The 26,534-nt window shown below is 36.4% G+C and overlaps 1 protein-coding gene across 1 annotated transcript in view; it reads right to left on the minus strand.

The window, feature by feature from the left end:
- The window catches only part of LOC149775232 (spliceosome associated factor 3, U4/U6 recycling protein-like), an 87,316-nt gene that overhangs the window by 50,898 nt on the left and 9,884 nt on the right, over nt 1-26,534 (minus strand). Inside the window, exons 3-12 of the mRNA XM_089943998.1 lie at nt 25,355-25,456; nt 21,755-21,939; nt 20,974-21,079; nt 15,142-15,266; nt 12,016-12,171; nt 11,279-11,420; nt 10,471-10,578; nt 9,065-9,127; nt 4,423-4,481; nt 2,328-2,437 (exon numbers count right to left, since the gene is read on the minus strand). Of these exons, the coding sequence (XP_089800124.1) occupies nt 2,328-2,437; nt 4,423-4,481; nt 9,065-9,127; nt 10,471-10,578; nt 11,279-11,420; nt 12,016-12,171; nt 15,142-15,266; nt 20,974-21,079; nt 21,755-21,939; nt 25,355-25,456 (1,156 nt within the window). The remainder of the gene's footprint in view (nt 1-2,327; nt 2,438-4,422; nt 4,482-9,064; nt 9,128-10,470; nt 10,579-11,278; nt 11,421-12,015; nt 12,172-15,141; nt 15,267-20,973; nt 21,080-21,754; nt 21,940-25,354; nt 25,457-26,534) is intronic.

Genomic DNA, 26,534 nt, shown 5'->3' on the forward strand with positions numbered 1-26,534 from the left:
GGTCGACGACAGACATGATCTTCTCCCTACGACAACTCCAAGAGAAGAGCAGAGAGCAAGGTCAACCACTCTACATGATGTTCATCGACCTCACCAAGGCCTTTGACTTGGTCAGCAGGAAGGGCCTTTTTGAACTTCTGAGTAAGATCGGTTGCCCCCCAAAACTCCTCAGCATGATAATCTCTTTCCATGCAGATATGAAGGGAACAATCCTGTATGATGGATCATCCTCAACTTCCTTCCCAATTAACAGTGGTGTGAAGCAGGGCTGCGTGCTGGCACCAACACTTTTTGGGATCTTCTTCTCCCTGCTCCTGTCCTACGCCTTCGACACGTCCATGGATGGCATATATCTACACACCAGGTCTGATGGGAGCCTGTTCAACCTGGCACGACTGCGCTCAAAGACCAAAGTGAGAGCTGTGCTCATCAGGGAGATGCTTTTTGCAGATGACGCAGCTCTTGTGGCCCACACCGAGGAAGCCCTCCAGAGACTGGGAGACCGTTTTGCTGTTGCCTGCACGTACTTTGGTCTCACAATCAGCTTGGAAAAAACAAATGTCAGCGTGCAAGATACCACCATTGCCCCTTCAATCAAAATCAACGGTGTCACCCTGGAAGCAGTCAACAACTTTACCTACCTAGGGTCAACCATCAGCAACACTCTCTCGATTGATATGGAGCTGGACAGAAGGCTTGGAAAGGCAAACACCATCATGGCTCGATTAACAAAGAGGGTTTGGGAAAACAACGCGCTGACAGAGCACACCAAGGTCCGAGTCTACCAGGCCTGCGTTCTCAGCACCCTTCTATATGGAAGTGAGACGTGGAGTACCTACATGAGGCAAGAATGCCGGCTCAACTCCTTCCATATACGGTGCCTAAAACGCATCCTGAAAATCAGCTGGCAAGACCGTGTTCCACACAGCGAGATCCTGCAGCGTGCAAGTACCCCCAGCATGTACTCCCTGCTAATTAAACGCCGCCTTCGATGGCTGGGTCACGTCCGACGCATGGAGGATGGAAGGCTGCCAAAGGACATCTTATATGGACAGCTGGCCACTGGCATGAGAAGAGTCGGATGCCCCTCACTCCGTTTCAAAGATGTGTGCAAGAGGGACATGAAGGCATGCAACATTTCACCCGATGGCTGGGAAGAGCTGGCTGAGGACTGAGGCACCTGGAGACTGATGGTAAACAATGGCATATCAGTCGCTGATGCGAGGAGAGGCCAGTTGGTGGTAGAGAAACGTAAGAGAAAGAAGAACGCAACAGCAACCACAGTAATGCAGACTTCACAGTATGTCTGCACCAACTGCAGTAGGGACTGTCACTCACGTATAGGCCTGCACAGCCACAGCAGACGTTGCCAACAGAGACAGGCAACACCCCAAGGGCGCTATTCGCATGGTCTTTCAAGACCGAGTCGCCAATGATGATGATGATGAGACAGAATTTTTGAACCAGAAATGTACTGGTCTGCCAAGAATCCTGATGTTGCCCAAAAAATTGTGCAGAACTCCTCTGAATAATTCACAATAGTTCCAGAACAATATTATAGTAAAAAAAAAGGAACAATTTCTATTTCCACTGAAATGTCCACACAAATATTTTTCCTCTCAAATAACATCTAAGTGCAACATAAAACATATCTACAGACTCAATGTTACATCAGGAACACAAGAAATAATAATGCCTCCAAAACAGGAATGAATTTGATAGCTCAGTTCTATCCTTATATGCACATGTATTATGGCTATATGTTACAATATACCCCATGTGACCGATCTTACTACTCAGTCTAATATTTCAAAATACCTATGTGACCTAAATCATCTAACAGGAATTAACTTAATTCTTCTAAGATACCATCTGAATGATCTATCCAATGGGAAAAATGCAGAATTTTGTAAACATATTTACTAATAATTTTATTATTAATAACTGTCAACACGTATATAAAGCACATATTTATAGATCATATGCAATTCTGCATTTTTAATAGCTTTAAAAAAGCCTCATGCAAATATGAAATCCAGCATCAGATATTCGGTACTATTTACAGTTATGAATAAAAATTACAAACAAATTAGACAAAACCATACACCAGGAGTTACAGAAATACATTTATACATAACACCAGTATTTTCCATAGCCAGGAATGTTAATGGCCCCTAGTGACAGACTTCAGTAGTGTGAACAGAAAGTAATCTTTAAGTGATCCCAAGAAACAACAAAAATCTGTAGTCGCCAGAAGGACTTCTATAGAAAATCATCCAAAGAACATATTAGGACCATATAAAATATGACTGTTATTATCTGCACACCTTTCAAGTCTGTAGTATTCCAGCCAGACTGAGGCTTGATTGGCCTGCCCTTGAATAAGGATCTCATTCCACAGCTCTCTTGACTTCTCCATATTCTTACAGTAGCGGGCCTATCAGTGTAAACAGACAGTTAAAAAAACATCAATGTAGGGGCTTTCAAACACTTTAAAACAAACTTTAAATTTAAATAAACGTGTACAACAATATCATGGTTGATTAAATAAAGCAAAGATATTAAACGGCTATTTCAAAATTTTATACCACTTGTTCTATTTGATTGTCAGTTCATAGTAGTTGAAACAAAAGTGAATGTTTGAGGTAAAGGATGGGTTAGTGAGGTTGCTCATCAGATGAAAATCATATCACCGTGATTTCTTTCACAAAAGTGTTTCTGAAAGAAGATAATTTTATAGACGTCAAGGATCAAGACAGATATTTGATTACAGTATAATACTGTGATAAATGGTAATAATAATTTCTTAGAAGGAAACATTCAAAATTTCCAGAACTGATGGGAAACGACATCCATAATAGTAATATTGATATTTAGAATGAAAAGTTTGTCTCCTGAAACCAAACTTTTTTTGTCCAGTAAACCTGTTGATCAGAACTCTATGTAGCCATTTGATAAACTGGATATTTTAGCCTCTTTTTTGGAACTAATTGTGTTTTTAAAAGATCTGATCAGGTATTTTGTAAACGCAAACTTAAGACGCCAGATTGAATTTTAATCATACAGATATTAATAATGTCTCAAAAAACAGCTTAGCAACCATGATTAATTCTGCTTGCAACTGATTAAACAGCTCTGAGTGATTGTTTTTACACTACTATCTTTTCAAATGTAGCAGTCAATGTATAGGAGGCAGAATACTAACCAGCCTAGCTTATCCAAATTTCTTAGTCTAGTGGTATGTGTGCCCGACTAGGAGACAAATGAACTGGGTTCAATTCATAGCTGCAACAGTTAGAATTTGTCTCCCCTCCTGTTACACAGACTGGCATGGAACATCCAAAATTTGTTAAGATAGCATGGCCTATGACAAAAGCTATATGCTCACAACTTTGGACTAAATACAGATGTGTCCAATGACTTTGCTTCATTGCATGAATACCATGGACATCATGTTAAGCCTACTGCAAAGGGTATAATTATCAGCACATGGTTCAGTGGTTAGCAGGCTGGACTCAAAGCACTTTACTCCAATTGCCTCGGCACAAAATAACCTTTTTGTGTTGCTGTGCCATAAAGCACCAAAACAAACCAAACCAAATCAATAAATGATACCTGTCCCTTCAACAAGGCATAATGAAAATGGCACATGATTTCTGATTCTTCAAGGCTACAATAACCTTGTGTAACGAGCTTGACTTGTTTAAAGCCCACAAGAAAACAGTCAAATAACAAGGGCAGTTTACAAATCATAAATCTAATTAAATCTTTAAATAATAATCCAATAAACAATTGCAGGTTACAAATTGTATATCTGAGTAAATCTGATAATAACAATCAAATAAAAAATCGCTGTTTACAAAAGGCAAAACAGAGTAAATATGTTAATAGTAAATCTCCGGATGTTTGTTTAGGATACAATCATGAAAATATCAGAGAAAACATCCCCATATGTCTTGCAGAAAATGGCTTGACCTTTACTGCCGCATACCTGTAATTGATGGTGTCTATAACCCAAGCTGACTGTATATATCTGTGAACATTTTGAAACTGATTTAATTAACAGTTTCAAGCAACAAGTAATGCTTAAATCAATGAAAAATGCAATTGAAAAAATCTGTGCAATGTTGTTACATTTTATACACTTGTCTACAACTAAAGAAGTACAGGCCTTTTAATAACATCAGACTGCTTCTGCCATGAAGACACAAGCTGCTGACTGATTGAAATATCGTTCTTTTTAAAAAGTCAATAATCAGTTGTCAGTAAATCTCCATATATCAGAATATACTATTCTGCCTTATAGTAAGTATGGGAATCATTTTACATGGGTTACTACAATGCTATTAAAAGAAGTCTCGAAATAGTATAGTATTCTGTGATATACTAAAATGCATGATAATCAGGGATCACTGTACATACCTCTATTGTAGCCCAGAACTGTCGAATAGTATTGTTTGGATCTCCTTCACTATCAAAACCTGTAACAGGAAAACTTACTCGTCAGATGAATTATTTTAAAATGAACAATTGTTGTTGTTGTTGTAGGGTTTAATGCAATTTTTCAGCACCAGATAGGCTATACATGGCGGCCAGTATTAATGGTGGAGGAAGAAACCGAGAAAAGCCCAGAAAGAACCACTGACCCACGAGAAGCTACCGGCAAGCTTTCTCACATATCCACATTGGCTGAACCCGAGACTCAAACCCACGCGGACAGAGGTGAGATGGCAGTGATCCGTAACGGTGAGCGCTTTAGACCACTCGGCCACTCTGGGCCTCCATAAACAACTGTATTTGATGTAGATACCTGTCTCTCCTTAACATACATGTTTTTAACCATACTTGCATTCAAAGAATTACTCACATGGGCCTGTCTTAACCATGCTGACTTTCTTACAATACTTACATGGGCCTGCCTCAACCATGCTGACTTTCTAACAATATTCATATGGGCCTGTCTTAACCATAATGGCATTCTAACAATACTCACATGGGCCCGTCTTAACCACACTGTCATTCTAATAATGCTCACATGAGATTGTCTCAACCATCATGCTATTCTAATAATACCAATATGGGCCTGTCTAAACCATACTGACATTTCAACAATACTCATATGGGCCTGTCTTAACCACACTGGCATTCTAACAATACTCATATAGGCCTATTTTAACCACACAGGCATTCTAATAATACTCATATGGGCCTGCCTTACCCTTACTGGCATTCTAACAGTATTCATATAGGCCTATTTTAAACACACAGGCATTCTAACAATACTCATACGGGCCTGTCTTAACCACACTGAGATTCTAAAATAGTCATATTGGCCTGTCTTAATCATACTGGCATTCTAACAATACTCATATGGGCCTGTCTTAAATATATTGTGCTTACAGCATACAATATGCGTAGCAAATCTGGTGCTGTGCATTTGGCAGTTGGACTCTACTTATAAGTGATTACATACAGTACTTGCACAGAAGAAAATATAAAAGTCTTCCTATCTCAAGAAATTGTATGGATATCAGTGGTAATTCCACTACTTTGACAATCTAACTGCAAAATGCATAGACCCAGATATGCCATCAAATAATGCACTGGCAGATTTGGATCTATACAGTTTGTTAGGAGTTATCAGAACAACACACAACACAGACCCTGATTGGCCAGTGCATAATGCAACAGCAGATCAGGGTCTGTGTTGTTTGCAATTAAACCTGACTTATAAGGGAGTAAATATGGTATTTTGACTAATGTATGTAAATTATGCTTTGGAAATAAATGAAAAAAATGTGATAGAAGCAAAAATATAAACAAGCAAGCAATATGGAAAAGTATATCAGAGTTTACTGTCAACATAAATGGTTCATGTGTATATACATGAGTCATGATGTGTATACACGAGTCATCAAATGTAAATGCATGAGTCATGTGTACGTACATACAAGTTGTGTATATACATACTTGTCATCATGTGTATATACATGAGTCATCATGTGTATATACATGTAAGTCATCACATGTGTATATACATGTAAGTCATCACATGTGTATATACATGTAAGTCATTAAGTGTATGTCCATGAAAGCCATGATTTGATAGGTCACTAAGAAATTACACTTATACAAATATTGTAATGAGCAATCCTAATTTACAAATGCATAACATTTGGACATGGTGGCTGTGATATATCTATGTGATAACAGTGTGTGTGTGATTTGGATCTTTAACATAGTTTTAACAATTTTTCAGTCATATCGCTACAATGTCTGCAGTGTGGCAGTTTATAGTGATGTCCAGCACTGGGGCATCATGTCACAGACATGTAGCATGATGTCCCACCCAGTCACATTATCCTGACATCAGGCCAACCAGTCCTAACACTAACCTCTTAATGCTGAGCTCCAAGCGTGGCAGCTGTTAGTACCATTTCTGTAAGTCTTTGGTATGACTTGGCCGGAGATCGAACCCACGACCTTCCGCATCTGAGGCGGACGCTCTAACCACTAGGCCACTGGAGGCAGTTATGTGATAACAGTATGTTAACATTGTAAAATCTGTATTAAAATGTTACACCAGTATTCTTTAATTCAGTAGCCGTTAACCTTGTAAATTCTTTATTAATAATTATATGTATATTTGTTTTAATTGCTGAGACATAATGTACACTATCTGTCAGCTACTTTTTATTATTATTACTGTTATTATTGACATACCAGAAATCACTGATGACAAATGTCAGGATTTGAAATGATAATTTGCCATGAATTATGAAAATGTCATGTCCTGATGTCATCTGATTAGATATTACAATCAAGCAGTACAACTTCCATCATCTCTATTTAGGAAATAGTTTTTAATCACAGTAATGTAATGACTTTTTCTTCACGCTGTCAAGATCTAGCACACAAGTTGATTGGTATTCTACCTCCAATACAAAACAATGACACATACACATGGACCAGAGATAGTAGCTAAGATGACTAATAAGAGACCTGTAAAAGGGTGCAATTGGCTGCCCATACATGTAGAGTATTGGAGCATTGCTATTAATACTTACACAGTGATGATAAAAGATCGATTCTAATACAAGTTACTCTTAGGAAATGCCAACAGACTGCTTATACAAGTAAACTCACCAAAGCATCACTTCCAGTAACTGTGAAAAGGATGCTATGACAAAAACTATGCAACGAAAACTTATCTGTGCATACCTGACCATGGTGGAAATATAGTCAAGTTTCTTGTAGTTCACAACATACATGCCCATAAAAATGCATCGATATCTTATTATTGATAGATGCTATAATATCAATTGTAAGACAATATTACCTGTAGGAAAGGACAAATGATGGTCTATACAGGTAAAATCAGTTGAGTGTCACATATATAACTATAAAGTGGACACTAAGACAAGATTAATATTGAAAACACACCTTTATATATCTGACCATATCAGAAGTTATACAGCAGTTTTATAGGAATTTTCTATATGATAAACCAGACCTGCACCTAGTTAAACACAGCTAAAGCAATGATGCAGATGTGTAGGCATGTACCAGTGGCACCTAAGTGTGTGAGGATGGCAAAGTGATGACACTGATAAGCCTAAAAGTTTGCTGTAAAATAAAGAAAGAACAGAAAAATCGCCAATTTATAGATGGAGTCACTTCCCATCTAAGAGAACACTCCAACCTGTTCTAAGGAAGAAAAATTCCAAAATGCTTGTATGTGGGTTGTGAGGCCTCTATGTCTGTAGAGAGTGTGATACTCTGCATGAGCTGACTTAATTATTCACAAGATTTGGTGCCAATCCTTTATCAAGGACAGATCACTCTAAATGCCAACTAGGTGGGCATTTAACATACAGCTCTCAAGCTAAAATCTTTAGCTTGGGAGAGCTGGATTTGCAAGGTAGTACTAGTTCTCATAAGGTATAATGATTGGGTAACATATGTGAAGAAGTAATATTCAATGGCTTGTACGAATTTAGAAATAAAACATCAAACTAAGTTACAGGATATGAATAACATGCACTGCTGGTTAGTCTTCTAAATCTGAAATCCATTATTTCTTTTGACAAATATTTTAATACATCAACTAAATCATAAACTGTAACACATTTATTCTCTTGTTTCCTGTTTGCTTGTTTATTTTTCTATTCTATAATCATTTACTTAATTCAACATGTCATTGGTGTTCTTTTGTTTTGAAATGCAGGAAAAAATCAAACAAAATGTATTGTTATCCCACCTACATTTAAACCTTTCATCTTCAATAATGTACTACATGTAAGTATTGTATTGTATTGTGGGGTTTAACGCCATTTTTCAGCACGATAGGCTATACATGGCGGCCAGTATTAATGGTTGAGGAAGAACCCGGAAAACCCCGGAAAGAACCACCGACCCATGAGAAGCTACTGGCAAGCTTTCTCACATGCCCACATTGGCTGAATCTTAGACTCGAACCACCGCAGACAGAGGTGAGATGGCAGTGATCCGTAACAAAGAGCGCTTTAGACCACTCAGCCACTCAGGGCCCCGTACTACATGTAAGAATAAGATATCAAATACCCATGATCTCTCTAAGTTTACACACACACACACACACACACACACACACACAATTTACACCAGTGTAAACCATGTTCTCTTCCATCTCATATCTTGGCCTTAAAATTTGCAGTTGTCACATTGCTGTTCATTTGAAGCCATGATTTAAATACAGCAGTTAAAATAGTTAACAGTGATGTCTAGCACTGGGGCATCATGCCGCAGACATGTAGCATGATGTCCCACCCAGTCACATTATCCTGACAAGAGGCCAACCAGTCCTAACACTAACCTCTTTATGCTTAGCACCTAGCGAGGCAGCTGTTAGTACCAATTTTATAAGTCTTTGGTATGATTCGGCCAGGGTTCGAACCCACCTCCTCCTGCATCTGAGGCAGATGCTCTAACCACTAGGCCACCAGAGTGGTCTACAGAGACAGACAGACAGAATTAGGGAGATGCAAGTGTAGGTTTCCATATCCAAATACACAAGTAAGCTTACCATCTATATGTTCAATAGCTTTCTCGATCGTCAACCTAAATGTCTCGAGGTCTTCACTGTGTTCTGAAATCATATTTTTACATTAAATAATGGTAAAATATTATGCAATACTCATGGAATTCCTTCATACAAGTAGGGCTACTGAAAGAGGTGCTATATATTTTTCAAATTCAATGATTTCTATAACACTAACTGTAAAAAAAAACTTCAGTCTGTTTGAGTTTTGCATAAGTATAAACTGTAAGGAGTTCCAAACATTTATGTTGTGTTAATCAATGCAAGGAGCAGCTCCCTCCTTCACCGCTAAGTTTAACATATTTTCCATGAACGAATACAAATGCAGGCCTTTGAAGAAGAAAAAAAGTACAGAAACAGAGGTTCAGGAAAAAGTATAAAGAGTATTGCACTTAATTTAGTACTAGCCTCAACAAGATAGTCAATTCATACAGACATTAACTGACCCCTAGCCTTCACATGATGACTTTTAGCCAACTCATGCAGACAAGTTTTACCACTAGCCTTCACACAATGACTTTTAGTAAATTCATACAGACATCAATTGACCCCTTACCTTCACATGATGACTATAAGTCAATTCATAGATATTAATCTACTCCTAGCCTTCACACGATGACTTTTAGTCAATTCATGCAGACATTAATCTACTCCTATCCTTCACACAATGACTTTTAGTCAATTCATAGACATTTCTTTCTGGACACAACATATTGGACCAAACCGAGACACTTCATGTGCTGATTTTGAGATTTTAGCGTCAATGGCTATCACTCTACCTATAAAAGCAGTGAATGAAACAGATGAATTGTCTGACAGGAAAATGAAGCTAAAATGAATTGCTAAATATCAAGAATTATTTGGGTTGTTCATGTCCCCTAAAAAGCTCAAAGTGATGGCTGAGGGAAGCAACAGCAGATCTTGGTTTGCTTCTGCTAAGAATGTGAAATCAAGGTTGTTTTGACCCAAAAATGTCATTCCCTTTGAAATTTATTTGAATCAAATTTACAAAACTGTCTGTATATCCCACAAAAAAAACCTGCTGAGCTAATCTGAAAGAAGAGGTTTAATTAAGCTGTATCTTGTACTGTCTAAATTACTACCTTAACAACAAATAGTGAAACCTGAAAAATAGCTACTCCTAATCTTTTTGATGCTGAATTTAAAAAAATTGCAAAAATTATGATATTAAATTATCCATTTCTATAGCAAATATAAATATTCAATTCAAATATTAGTATTCAAATTAAACAGGTTTTACTGTACATTATAAATAATGAAAGAATTTGAAAAATGTCTAAATTAATTTTGATGTAAAGTCCAGATTTTCTTTTTAAAATGTGTTGTTTTTTTTAAACTTGGTAAAAAAATATGTGTTATCTGCTACTTGCCTTCCTTCCAGTTGATTTTTCTCCTCAGGTAATCAAGGTAGGTAGTCCACAGCTGGAGGTATTCTGAGCCAAGAGAGAATCCTGATAACAAGGCTTTCTCAAATGTCTCTGTAAGAAAATATCCATCATAAAGAATTATGCAAAAACATTATCTACAGTATTCACCCAGAAAAAAGCTAGCAAATTATTCTTGGAATGAGAAAAAATTAGAAAAGTGGCAATAAGATCACAGTAATGTATTTTTCTTGAATTAATTTGTATGGAACTTGTTTTATAGTTACCAATCACAGTTTAGTGAAGGTAACTCTGTTCGAAAGACCCGTTAAACATTTTCTCAGAACAAAGCATAAAGAGACAACAGTAAAAAGCCCACCTATCCCAGACATGTAAAAACCATAGATCAACAGGTAAACCTTCATGTGACTACCCTAAACATGTAAATATCATTGTTGGGTATGTACACTTTCATGTAACTAGGCCAGAGATGTAAATATCATTGTTGGGCAGGTACACTTTCATGTCTAGGCCAGAGATGTAAATATCATTTTTGGGCAAGTAAACTTTCATGTAGCCAGCCCAATATTTATAATTTTAAAAAATATGAAGAAAATTCTGATTCTGAGAACAAGGTTACAAAAATTATTACTGTCACACAAGAATGCCTATATAATATTTGCTGTCCCAAGAAGCAGTAAGAGCTGTTCATGTTTTTGACAGTAATGCAATAAACTGACTACATTTGTTCCATCATACGGGCTAAAACAGATGCATTGGAAGGCATTATATAGATAATACAGTTGTAATATACCTTTAATCTTGTCATGTTTCTCTTCAAACCTTTCCAATGCCAGTAGGTAGTTCTGCCAAACATGTACGGACCAGGGACAGTTTCTGACAGCTCTCTGGTATGTCTGCATTATCACTGACCTCACACTCTTCAGATGCTGGTCCTGCAAAGAACAAAATCTGAACCTGAATTACAGCTTGACATTTTACTGGACAAGATAAAAGTTTTGTTTTTTAATAATTCAATATCAACATTTTCTAAAGCCAAACTTCAGAACAACAGATGATTTTAAGCAACTGTACATTTGAATATGTTACTTTTGGATACATTTCAACTTTGTGTGAAATGAGCTTAACAGTCATTGTAACTATTATTATTATTACTATTATTATTATTATTACTATTATTATTATTACTGTTATTATTATTACTACTACTGCTATTATTATTATTACTATTATTATTAATTTAATCATTATTTATATTTTTATTATTATTATCATTATTATTATTATTATTATTAATGAACCACTCACAGCAAGCAACATATTGTAATATTCAATTAGTTGTATAAATTAAATGACCAATCAGCCTTAGTGTAATAACCTTTTCATCACATAACAAACTCTATTGTATAACTTCCTGATATTGCATTCTATGAACTTTATCATGCCACTGCATAATATATGAAAGTTATGATAAAAACAAATTAGAACATTATGGAATAAATATAAATTGAATCTAATTTTTATACTAACAAGGTATTTAGTATACATGAGCCAGAGTTGTGGGTTGAGGCAGTTTTCCTGAATCGCCCTCTCATATATACACAGTATCCTGGCTGGATCTTCCAGTGATTCCTCATATTTGATATAGGAGAGGTATTCATCAAGCCGTGGTGGATCAGCTGCCAGCTAAGCAAATTGAAATTAAAGATATATGATAAGTTGAAATATGTGATAATTTTACATAGCTAAGGTTGAAAGTGATCCATAAACACTTAAAAAATTATCAGTTGGTCGGCATTTGCTTGCACTGGTCTGAGAAAGAAATATATCTCCAAGGAAGGGTTATTACAAAGAATAGTATTGGGAAAAATACAGTCACCAAAGAGAATCTGAATGATACCCTGTCACCAAATAGTGAATGATACCCTGTCACCAAACAGCTGAATGACACCCTGTCACCAAGAGCTGAATAATACTCTGTCACCTATAGCTGAATGATATTCTGTCACCAAATAGCTGAATAATACCCTGTCACCAAATAGCTGAATGATACCCTGTCACCAATAGCTGAATGATACCCTGTCACCAAACAGCTGAATGATACCCTGTCACCAAATAGCTGAATGATACCCTGTCACCAATAGCTGAATGATACTCTGTTGCCAATAGCTGAATGATACAATGTTACCAATAGCTGAATGATATCTGTTGACAATAACTGAATGATACAATTTCACCAATAGCTGAATGATACCCTGTCACCAAAGAATAGCTGAATGATAACCTGTTGCCAATAGCTGAATTATACCCTGTCAACAACAGTGGAATGATACCTGTTGGCAATAGCTGAATGATACAATTTCACCAACAGCTGAATGATACCCTGTCACCAAAGAATAGCTGAATGATACCCTATCACCAATAGCTGAATGATACCCTATCACCAAATAGCTGAATGATACCCTGTCGCCAATAGCTAAATAATACCCTGTCACCAAATAGCTGAATGATACCCTGTTACCAATAGCTGAATGATACCCTGTCACCAATAGCTGAATGATACTCTGTCAACAATAGCTGAATGATACCCTGTCAACAATAGCTGAATGACACCCTGTCACAATAGCTGAATGATACAATTTCACCAATAGATGAATGATATCCAGTCATCAAAGAATAGCTGAGTGATATACCCTGTCACCAAAGAATAGCTGAATGACTGTTTAGTAAGTTTTCAGATTTGCACAGGTTGGTCAGTGAAAAGTGTATGTTGATGTAAGCATCAACTTTTCCTGTATAACACATTTATTGAAATCACATTGGGTTTTTGCAATAGAAAGTCTGAATGGCAGGCTGTAAATTACAAACAATTTTGCACGGTCTTGCATACTTTTTGTTGATTTTACCATTTTCCTTCACAGGACTGTTTTTTTCATTATTTAAATTTTACAAACATCTTTCTTTTTCATTATTTTAATATGAGACAGAAAACATACCTAATTTTTGGACAGAACTATTACAGTCATCATGTGCCTCAGCCTCAGGACAGGCAAAATTTACAAATGGAGTTTTCTCAACAGTCTTTCTAAATACTGCATGGCATCAAATGCACAGATATAGGGACTCTGCCTTTACTTTACATTTTGATAGTTTATTTTTTAGAAAATACACATCTAGTTATGCCTGCACTGATGATGGTTTGATTGCAATAGTTTTACTGCTGATAAATTTTTCCACATTTGATTCATTTTTCTGAACCAGTACCATCATATGAGTTTGCTGGCACAGGTCATGTATTAGACTAGTTACTTACATGCTGTGAGCCAGACTGGTCCCATGTATTAGACTGGTTACTTACAGACAGTGAGTCAGACTAGTCACGTTTTAGACTGGTTACTTATATGCTGTAAACCTGACTAGTCACATATATTAGACTGGTTACTCATAGGCTGTGAGCCAGACTAGTCACATGTATTAGATTGGTTACTTAGGTGGCACTCTACAGTTTCGTATTTTGCATAGGGTTAGGATTTTAAAGAAAAAGAATTTCCCCGGCTTTACTCACTGGTTATACTGGCTATTTAAAAAAGACCTTGTATATCTTAGGTATAATTCAAAGAACCTTTAATTCCCTTTATTTTGGTGTATGATTGATGGGTGTACTATGGGTTATAGAGTATACAGCTTGGCCTTACTTCAGATGTGCACATTTCAAAAAAGTGCTAGCTCTACTTGGTCATTTTCACTTCCTGAACTTCAGAGGTAAATTGTATAAAAAAAAGCCAATAACTTTTTTTTACATTTTATATATTTGGTAATTCATTCATTGCACTTTCAGAAGTTTGTATTGTCTAGTCTGGCAAAATTCATTTTCCCTATTTTAATAGCTGCTATGTATAGTGTACTTTAGACTAATTCAGGCTGATTTTTTAACACAAGGGAGCAGTCATTTCAGTTAGCAGTGTGCTTATATCATGTAAAATTTCCAAAAGTACAATATCCAAAGAAATATCATCCACATTACATTAATGCAGCATAGAGGTATGCCAACATTCTCTCCATTGTGCATGTTTTAAATGTGAACTACTTCACCTTACATATGTCACTCTCTCAAAAGTACATATTAACTGGTGAGTGCCCCCTTATATGTTTTGAGCCAGACTAGTCACATATATTAGACTGGTTACTCATAGACTGTGAGCCAGACTAGTCACATGTATTAAACTGGTTACTCATAGGCTGTGAGCCACACCAGTCACATGTATCACATTGGTTACTTATATGCTGTGAGCCAGAATAGTCACATATATTAGACTGGTTACTGATAGACTGTGAGCCAGACTAGTCACATGTATTAGACTGGTTACTGATAGACTGTGAGCCAGACTAGTCACAGAACTGAAAAGGAATTATGCTTTAAATTAAATTGCATGTACTACTGTTTGTAGCACACAATGTGGTATATAACTGTATCAAAAAGTGCTGATGTCATTTTATTTTTGCCACATTATGAAGGACCTAATATCAAACTGTCATAATCAGTCTGAATCATTGACCTAATATCAAAATGATGTCATAATCATTCTGTATAAAATGATGTTATAATTATTCTGTATCACATTTACAACATAAGTTTTGCAAAGTGAGACAACTAACCAGTGCATCTTCATAAGGCTTGAGCTTCTCCAGTTTAGCCTGGGTCTTGTTGTAGGTCTGCTTGGTGTTGGGATCTGGCTCATCCTGCAGCCACTCCTTGTATTCTTGGTATGTTTCCTCCATATCTATAATAATAATAATAATAATACAGTCCTACCCGTTTATGTTGACATCCTCGGGCCCAAGGAAATATTATCAACATAGGAGGATGTCAAGATAAGTGTTGGGGGGGTCTGAAAAAAAAAGATACAAGTTAAATTCGTAAGGGGTGACCTGTCGTCAGTGAGTAGCATTTACACTTTGAGAAAACAAACAATGGAAATTTTTAGTACATGAAGACAAAACCAGTGTGAAATACACTTGTATATTGACAAATTACTTTTTGGTTACCTTTGTGTAATAAAATTCACAATAAAATATTGCATTGGTTGCATCGTGATACGAAAACTATTCACTACAATATTCAATGTCAGCATTAGCACAAGGTTGCATAGTTGTTATTTACATGCTTCAAGTACATGTACTTAAAGTGTCCTAGATTTTGGTCAGTCTGTTCACATCTTACTGAGGCCACCAAGGGGATGGGGCTATTCACAGGGAAATGAAAACCTGTCAATAAGTTGGTTTAAACAGTTCATGTATTTAGTTACAGAAGTCATTGTGAAAAGTACATAAAAGCGAACTACAGACATGCGACTGATATGATAAATGAAGGCATAATATTGTATACATTGACACATGCTAATGAGGTATTAAAAGAAAATGAGTCTTACAATACAATATTGTAACAATGTCAGCTCAAGTGGTATACATTTAAAATACATCCCAGAGATAACAAGTTATGAATTCTCTCAAACTACAAATACAAGTAGCAGTAAAAGATTTTAATGACAAATATATGTACATGTAATTGAGATTATTATCTATAGCATAATCAATGCATAAAATTACAATAAAATTTAATTTAATTTATCAAGGACCAAACAAAAGCCTGTTTTTTTTATCTGATCACGACAGTAGAGCCTGGCGGCAAGATCAACTAATTGTTGAATAAAGTACAGGTCGGATCTGGCTGCTTGCCAACAAATGATTAGGCGGTAAATCAAAGCCTGACGGCAAGATCAACTAAGTGTTGAAAAAAGTATGGGTCGGAACTGGCAGTTTGTTGACATAAATGATTAGAAAACAAAAGATTTGTTCAAGCTGGGACCAAGGAACCCAGGGAAGAACCACTGACCCACAAGAAGCTACTGGCAAGCTTTCTCACATACCCATATTGGTAGAACCCTAGACCTGAACCCACACAGACAAAGGCAAGATGGCAGTGATCCATAACGGAGAGCAATTTAGACCACTCGGCCGCTCGGGCAATATCATGCCAAGGAAACTGGAGCCAAGTGCCTTTTCCAATGACACAGTGAGGCAGCTAAGCTGGGCTGGCACAGGTTGGTATCAAACCCAAGACTCCTGGACTTTGAGTCTGATGCTCTACCAATTAAGTTACCATGACAACCTACCACCATATATTGCAATTGATGTTAAAAGTTGCAAGATAAACAAGTCTGCACAAGACCAACAATATGACACTTTTAAAATATAGATATTATTGATCAAATCAACTAGACTGACATATAAATACTGTATATACTTGCTTGTAAGTCACATCCAACTGCAACATAGACCCTGATCTGCATGGCATAACATGTTAGCAGATCAGGGTTTGTGGGGTTTTTCCCCCCACTTATTATTCCTAACAAACTGTAGAAGCCCAGACCTGCCAGCACATTATGTGACAGCAGATCTGGGTCTGAACTGTTTGCAGACAACTATTAATAATAAGTGAGTAAATATGATAGTAACAACAGTTCCACCAAAGAAGACATTGCACCTACAAACCATGCCATGTTGTACCCTACTGATACATTATTTTAAAAACTCCCAAATTTACTATGAATTACTTCAAATTCGTGGGTATCAAAGTTCATGGTTAGGTAAAAAGAAGCATACATGTTCATGGGTACTTAATTTAATAGATTTGTCATTTAAAAAGAACATGATCAAATACTGAATGATGATGAGTATAGCTCTACAAAATAATTTACTGAAATTCAGTTTCATGCCTATTTGAGCAAGCAGGCTTAATTCCTACTGCATTTTAATCAAGTTGGTTAGGTTATTAATTGCTAATTAATTAATTAATTAAAGTTTCATTCCACTGCCATAGTTCAGATTACAGTTAGGTTTTTTTAACTATTCTTTAAGAGCCTTGGCAATTAGGGATCGGGTCAACGAATGTGAAACTTAAGTTAAATCTCCTCATACAGCTAGCATGCCTGAGCCTACGATATCTTGTTTGTGCTAACTAGATTGTGCTGCCATGTGAACACTGTATGACTCAATGCCCTTTAGTGTCATCTGAAGATGGTAGCACCTTTTACTGTTAACAAAGCCCACTGCATAGAGACAGTCCTGTCTCATTTGAACAATTTGAATAAGCTGTACTGATAAATTGCAACCACAAGAATTTTTGTTGTTGTTGGTGCAAATGATTGCTCAGTTAAATGGACAGAATGTCATTGATGATGAACTTTCAGATCAAGTCTCCAGAAACATCGACCCTAAAGCCAGTACAAAGTAAATGATCTCCACACCTGACAAAATGACACTTGACAGACGTGATTAAAATGGGCTCTGAGAATGAACGACTAATCATTTGATTCTTTAATCAGGAGTTAGTTACATGTAAATGATGTAACGAGATCTCTTGTGCTCTGTTCATTCAAGGGAACAGTAAATAGTACCTGTCATCAACAGAATAAAAAATGCAGTGAAAGCTTTTTTATTCATAAAATGTTTAAATCAGACAGTGCAATTACTTTCCCAAAAATATGTCCATTCAGTAAGAAAAAGTGTTAAATGGCAAATAATATTGTGCTATCATAATTCATATATATTCTATACCAGAATGGATAACTACTGCTTAACGTTATTCAAGGATATGTGTGTCCAAATAGCACAAACTGTGATAGACATTTAATTTTCTGGAATTCTACTGCTGTTACATTACTCATAATGCTGTTACATTACTCATAATGCTGGTGCATTACTCATATTGCTGTTACATTACTCATAATGCTGTTACATTACTAATAATGCTGTTACATTACTCATATGGTTCCAAATTTAATTATTATAATGAATATAATAGGTGCTTGAGTATTGAAGGCCACAATGCTTGAATAACTGTATTACTATGGCATTGGAGTCATTACCTCTGTACAGAGCTTTCAAGTTAATGAAATTGTGCATCCAAAAAAGTCATAACCAATTACTTTCCACAGTTCCTCCTCTTTCTTCATCTCACTGTACTATTATAAATAATGTTTGCTTGCAAACAAATCAAATAAATGGGTGGTCCATAATCACATATGAGAAAAGTCGGAGGTGGGCATGCTTGGAATATCATCTAGGTTCATATTTTGCAGTCACATTTAAATTCAAGGTCTAGATTACCCATAATTCCTTTGTGAAAAATTAGTTATATATCAGGGTTACCTTGTTGTTTTTAAGTTGGAAAAAGCTGCGGAAAATAGTGATAGTTGATAAAGAAAAAAAGCATTAGAATTTATGTGAAAAATACAACCTTTACTTGATTTAAATTTGCAAACTTGAATAAAAATATGTTCTTACTCACACAATAGCTGTCTCTTTATCCCTGGTTGTCCCCATCTTCTTAATCACCTAACTCCACATCACAGACCATATCTGAATTCACTACACTATGGTTACTCATGTAGTGTGTATGTGATGTGATGTGATTTGGATTTTTAACATAGCTTTAACAATTTTTCAGTCATATCGCTACGATGTCTGCAATGTGGCAGTTTATAGTGATGTCTAGCACTGGGGCATCATGCCGCAGACATGTAGCATGATGTCCCACCCAGTCACATTATCCTGACACCAGTCCTAACACTAACCTCTTAATGCTGAGCACCAAGCGAGGCAGCTGTTAGAACCATTTTTGTAAGTCTTTGCTATGACTCAGCCGGGGATCGAACCCACGACCTTCCGCATCCAAGGCAGACGCTCTAACCACTAGGCCACTGGAGCGGTCCATGTAGTGTGTAAAAAATTTTCAACATAAAATTTAAAACAAGTAGATACAGATGGGGAATTTTGGAAAAAAGAAGGGGAAATTAGACAATCTAACAAAACAAAGTAGACAAAAGAAGGAAAAACTAGGGCCTCAAAAAAGACTGTAGCCATGAAAATTGGTACCCAACAAATAATTAGTTTTTGTTGTCAACACATCCTCTGCTGTCCCACTGGAATTAGGATACCTTTATTTTGCCCATGATAAGCAAACTAGAAACAATGATATTCTTGAGCTATGTTAACACAAGCCTATTCAAAATACAGAAACAATCCTACCTTGTGAACATGTGAAGCAAAACACTGTATCAAAATTTACCATAGTTTTGTTCATTGCAATTTTCAATAATTCTCCATGAAAAGCTAACTGTTTACAAATGACCAATGCCAAAATGATCTTATTTCACCATTTGTTAATTTTGTTGTTGGTTTAATGCCATTTTTCAACACATGATAGGCTGTACATGGTGACCAGTATAACTGCTGGAGTTAGAATCCAGGAATATCTCGGTAAGAACCACCGACCCGCGAGAAGCTACTGGCAGGCTTTCTCACATAACCACATTGGCTGAACTTGAGACTTGAACCCACTTCTACAGAGGTGAGATGGCAGTTATTGGTAAAGGTGTTAGACCACTCTTCAACATGGGGCCCATATTTCAGTATGTCAGCAAAAAAAACCATCTACCAATTCTAGAGTATTTGCACCATACATGGTAAGTGCACATGCAGCTGGTGCTAATGTTAATGTTGACCTCTTTATTAGTCTGGTTCCTGATCCATGCCTAGTTACTGGTATATTTATTTGAAGTATCTATAGTTTGTACAACATGGAACCAGACCACTGCACTCCATGTTCTTGATTTCACATAAACAAAGAGGTACAAATATCATAAAATCTAGTAAAAGTATCATTCTGCAATATACACAGAACATCCTCTGTAACCTAGTGTTGTGGATGTAGAGTTGTCAAAATGTAATTAAATGCAAGAGCTTTAGAAATCTGAATCAGTATTATGGTGAGATGCAAAGCCTGACCACTAGTGCTAAATATCTTACTCCGAGTCAGTTACTAAATAGCCAGTATATGGTTATGCAAACTTGCCAGTATATGGTTATGCAAACTAGTCAGTATATGGTTATGCATACTCGACACTATATGGTTATGCAAACTCATCAGTATATGGTTATGTAAACTAGTCAGTATATGGTTATGCATACTCGACATTATATGGTTATGCAAACTCATCAGTATATCGTTATGCAAACTCGTCAGTATATGGTTATGCAAACTCGTCAGTATATCGTTATGCAAAATTGCCAGTATATGGTTATGCAAACTCGTCAGTATATGCAAACTTGCCAGTATATGGTTATGCAAACTCGTCAGTATATGGTTATGCAAACTTGTCAGTATATGGTTATGCAAACTTGTCAGTATATGGTTATACAAACTCGTCAGTATATGGTTATGCAAACTCGTCAGTATATGGTTATGCAAACTCGTCAGTATATGGTTATGCAAACTCGTCAGTATATGGTTATGCAAACTCGGGAATGACAGGACACACATTTGGGCATGTGCATTCTAGAACATATGCACAGAAAGGCTGTTGTGACCTCTGGATATATACAGATAACAAATGTATGATGCTCTCTTTTGTATATATTACATACCTAACAAAGGAACTGTTAGCTGTCTCTTGAATACTGAAGAAACCTTGTCATGCTGTGCACCAAACTTTTCTTCTAATTCTTTTGTGGCAATGCACCCTGGTTCTGGCTGCAATAAAACAAAGAAGTGAGAACAATAACAAGTTGTACCTGGACAATACATGTGGTGTACAATCAAACACCGGTAGCTAATAAGATTATCGCATATCTACTCTTCATCTTGCCTAAAAAGACAAGGACAAACTAATAACAGTAAATTTTATTGGACGTTATGCTCAGTAATGTACATACAACTCTTGGTATTACCTCCACGTCAAGCCTGACAGCTAATTTCAAAAACCATACAGTTGATTTGGCTACCTTGAATGGGAAAACACTCACACACAGAATTAAATGGAGATAATAAACTCTTTTTTTATACAATTTTTTTATATGTTTATAAACGTAAAGTTAATATTTTTCACCGGTTCAATAACAGAAGCTACTACCCACACCATGCACTTAACATTTTTTACTTTAGGTGAAGCATTTCATGAGGAATAATCTTGCAACACCAGTTTCATTTAAAACCAACCTGACCTGGGATAAATGTGTGTGCAAAGTTGCATGGCAATCCTCCAAGCAGTCTACGATAAGTAGTGACAACTAAACTTATGCTAGTGGCAGTGACAGATGGATAAACGGGCAACAGGCCAATGGATGGACCATGGATAATAGGCCATAACTCAAGTTCTTTTATGATCTGTAATGCTTTAAAAAAGGAGAAAAAATGTAGAACAGGTACCAATAATCCTGCTAGTATAGCATTTTCAAACTCCCTGTAGGCTTCCCAGAGGCTGGATCCTTGTGCTACATGAAGACCTGCTGCTGTCAAAGCTTGTTCAAATACATCTCTCACTCTTTTTATTCCATCCTCTCTTCCCATTCCACCAATGGCATACTGGACATACTCCAACCAGATGGGAATTGCTGTGGCAAATGAAATGTATTTATGAAATATGTGATTTTTATTACACAGAATATGAATTGTTTTTTAATTGTGTTAATTTGATTCTCTAACTGCAAGCAGGAAAGACAATGATCTGCTGTTGCATAATGTGTTGGCAGATCAGTGTGAGTGTTGCCTGTTGTACTGATTTGGCCTCACAAACTGTATAGACCCAGATCTGCCAATGCATTACAAAATGGCAGATCGAGGTCTATGCAGTTCGATCTGACTTGTGTATAGTATCTTTGTCACACATACAACGAAAATCTTTAGCACTGCAGTAAACTGAACAATTACTGTTCAAGTTAAAGTTATAACAACAAAAAAATTGATTCACCGAGTTTTAGAAACTGGAAAATTACACCACGTTTATAGACTTTCCTAAAGTATGATACCCACTGCATCCATGTGATATCTGAACCAAAGGGCATAAAGGATGTACTTCCTAATGATTAGGACTTCCTAATGAATGGTACCCTTTTCATCCATGTGGCATTTGAACTGAAGGGCATACATGATGTGCAAGGGACTTCTTAATGAATGGTACCCTTTTCATCCATGTGGCATTAGAACTGAAGGGCATACATGATGTGCAAGGGGCTTCTTAATGAATGGTACCCTTTTCATCCATACAGAATTTAAACTGAACGGCATCAATGATGTACAAAGGACTTCCTAATAAAATGTACCCTTTTCATCTTGCAAGCTAAATAATCCATGATGTGTACAATGGAGGGAGGGAAACAAGACTGAGATTAATAAAAGTTTCCATGCCCTGGTGGGATGGAGTGAGGTCTGACTTGAAAAAGAAATAAGACACTTGCTCTTGACCAAAGATAAATTAATTCCTTTTGGAGGAAAGTGTCATGATATGCCCCCATCAATGATAACAAGGCCAAGCTAAAGAGAGTGACAACACAGTTGATAATCTTGGTAAAAGCCCATGGACTGATCAATGATGCCTCATCAGAGAGTATGAAGTTGGTAAATGTTTCCTTGGAAACCAAACTGATGAAACTTGTACAAGGATGTATGTTTAGGGACATGAAAGTAAGAAAAGAAATCCTGGAATTGACAAAGTCCCATATTTTATCAATGAGGTGGTCAGAAATTTGCTTAATGTCTTCTGACTATAGAAGATGGGTTTGGTTGGCTGTTTGACATCTATCAAATCCACTTAAACTTTGACCATCTAGGCCTGGCAGCTGACAAGTCAGGGCACCTGGAAATTGGCAGAACTCTGCAGAATTCTTCACCACTGCCTTAGAATAATTCCGTATGCTCCACCGTTGGTGTGGCATATAGTAAGTTGTGAAGGTTGTCCTCACACTCAATGATGTGATTGTCCTCATTGGGCATTCTGTCAACATTAAAATAAAACATTGGGGGAGGTCCATGTGGCAAAATGGATATATTATCTAACCTAATTCCTGTATAGCTCCATATACTAAAGGTAGCTGGACTGACTGGTTGGCAGCCAGAATGGCATTATATGGCCTAGACTGGTTGGCAGCCAGAACGGCATTATATACATCACTCTCTCAAAAGTACATATTAACTGGTGAGCTCCCCATAAGGAGGATTAGTATTAGAAGTGTTTTGGATTTTTAACAGCTTTAACAATTTTTCAGTCATAGTGCAATGACGTCTGCAGTGTCACAGTTTACAGTGATATCTAGCACTTTAGCATCAAGCCACAGACATGTAGCATGATGTCTCACCCAGTCACATTATCCTGACACCAGGCCGACCAGTCCTAACACTAACTTTTTAATGCTGAGCTTCTAGCAAGGCAGCTGTTATTACCATTTTTATAAGCCTTTGGTATAACTTAGCCAGGGTTCAAACCCATGACCTCCCACATCTGAAGCGGCCGCTCTAACCACTAGGCCACCAGAGCGGTCTTGTGTTAGGAATACTTTCAGCATGACCACCATGGTAGCTATACCAAAAGTCTGATAGTCTGACCCTTTTTCAATTAGGACCAACACGTCTGATAGTCTGCCCCTTTTTCAATTAGGACCAAAAGTCTAAAAGTTCCCCTTTTTCAATTAGGACCAACAAATCTGATAGTCTGTCCCTTGTTCAATTAGGACCAACAAGACCTTTAGGTCATATGAGGAATGGTAGTAATATCTTTGACTAGATGCCATAACAGATGTCAGATCGGCACCATTTTCATTTTTTGGGCCAACCAGACATCACATGAAGTCTTCTAGCAATGTCAATATAACCCTTCAAGGACTATCATTTCAAACGACAATATACATCTGAAACTTGAGCTGACAGCAAGTACACTCACAGGAATCAAGGACTATCATTTCAAATGACACTGTACATATGAAACTTGAGCTGACAATATAGCTTACATTGGTCAAACATGCTACCATACAACATACAAACATTATGTTGACAACTTTAGTTGAATTCTCTAAGTAAAATATAAAATTCTTATCTAGAGGGACATACATCATCTTGCTCAACCATTTCTCAAAATCTGAAATTCTGAATCCTCACACATCCATAAAGGGGTGCCAAATATTCTTTTTTTATACAAATTATGGAAATTCATAAGGGCTGCACCTCTGAGATGGCCACCACAGGGGCTATATTGGACATACAATAAATACCTTTTTCATTTGTGGTCAATTAGACATCACAAGAATTCTTTAAGTGAAAACACCATGTAAGTATAACCATTCATTCAGAAGAAGTAACAAAAACAAGATTTTCACAGCAGCCACTGTGGTGGCCATACAAGAAATCCTAGTAGCATAATTTTGCAAGAGGTCCTACTACACCATGGGATAAATATGTGTGCAAAGTTTCAAGTCCATTGTCCATGTGGTTTAGCAGTGATAAGTAACTTGTGCTAATAGACGGACAAACAGACAGACAGACAAAGGATGGATGAAAAACATCAGGTCATAAAAAAATCTTGTTTAAGTCCAGTAAAACTAAACCTCCCTATATCTTCAAGTGCAAAATACACATCTCAAAAGTTTAACAGCCCACATTCTTACAACAAAATCAGCAAATTTTACAGACACATAAATACCCCAGTATATGTTATTTTATCTCATCAGATTTTTACCTTTTAAATCTGATAAAATGACATTTATAATCTACCACAGAAGGAAATATCTGAAGTGACTGAGTGTAGGGCCTTCATGTAAACTGTTGAAAAATAGCCATTTCATCAGAAATGTTTGTTTGTGCCTAGTAACCTAACTAAAAACATTTGATAATTCACTGATGCTAAAAAATGGTACAGGTTTTATCGACTTCCAAAGTTATCAAAATTAAATGTGTCCTACAGCACTAAACCTAGCAATAAATTACAGCTCTGATCAATATGGAGGCATTATGTGTTTGCGTAAAACACATCAAACTTACACAAATAATCCTTCACTGCTCTTTCAAAAAGCTCTTCTATTTTCTCTCTGTCTTCTTCACCAGCCAATGATATTTCATCTTTTAGCCACTGCAGCCAAAGTTCTGAAAAGACAGATTGTCAGAATTTCTTCAATTCAAACGTTGTAATTATTTGTGAAAGAAAATGTTTTAACCTTACTGTATTGTCCAAGTGACGACCATATAGACTGTTACAGACCAAATAAAAAACAAACAAGAGTCCCTTTAAAAAATGGGACTCACACTCTACTGGCCAAAATTACCCCCCCCCCAAAGGAATTCAAGACAAGACCATTTCTTCCTTTTAACGGTTGAATGCCACCAACTAAACATCATAAGAAGTCTTCTGGTGAAACCCCTATGTCAATATGACTTTCCATTCAGGAGTAGCGATAACAAGATTTTCAAGATGGCTGCTATGGTGGACATACTGGACGTCACCACTTTTATTCAGGACCAACTAGCCATCAAGAGAAATCTTTTAGTAAAAAAAAAACATACTGATATTGAGAAGAAGCAATAATAACAAGATTTCAGAGTTTCCCGCACTTTTGAAACAAACAATTTTTACAGGTATTATCCAAGTTTTTCATGGATGAAATTCATTTTTTCAAGGTTCACTTATGACCATTACTTATTAATTATTGTACATTTTTAAAATAAAAAGTTGTTTCTATTTTGAGACTTTCCAATAACATCTAAATCAGATGTATAACCATGTGCTAAAATCACATGATTTATCACCAGAAACAAATGTAACTATTGAAATACTTTGCTCTGTTTAACTTAATACTCCTGTATGAAGAAAGGTTTAAGAAATACTTGTTTTAAATTTGGACAAGAAGCCCTTAACAAGTAAATATCTTAAAACACAAAAGACCAAATTATGATCTTCACTCTGAACATAATAGTTCATGATATGCATTCTTTTTATTAACAAATTGACACTGGACGCCTGAGTGAAAAGTTTGCAGTTTTAATTTTCTAACAGAATTTTAAATGGATCTCTCAAAACTCCATTTCTTCTATGATATCAGTATATCTAGCAGTGATATATACATATTTTTTGGTATTGATATATAAGTAATTTTATCAGTGATATATAATTTTTAGCAGTGACATATAAGTAGTTTTAGCAGTGATATATAATTATTTTTATCAG

The sequence above is a fragment of the Sinohyriopsis cumingii genome, chromosome 19, assembly GCF_028554795.1.
Source record: "Sinohyriopsis cumingii isolate HCF-2022 chromosome 19, ASM2855479v2, whole genome shotgun sequence".
In the NCBI taxonomy this organism is placed as follows: domain Eukaryota; kingdom Metazoa; phylum Mollusca; class Bivalvia; order Unionida; family Unionidae; genus Sinohyriopsis; species Sinohyriopsis cumingii.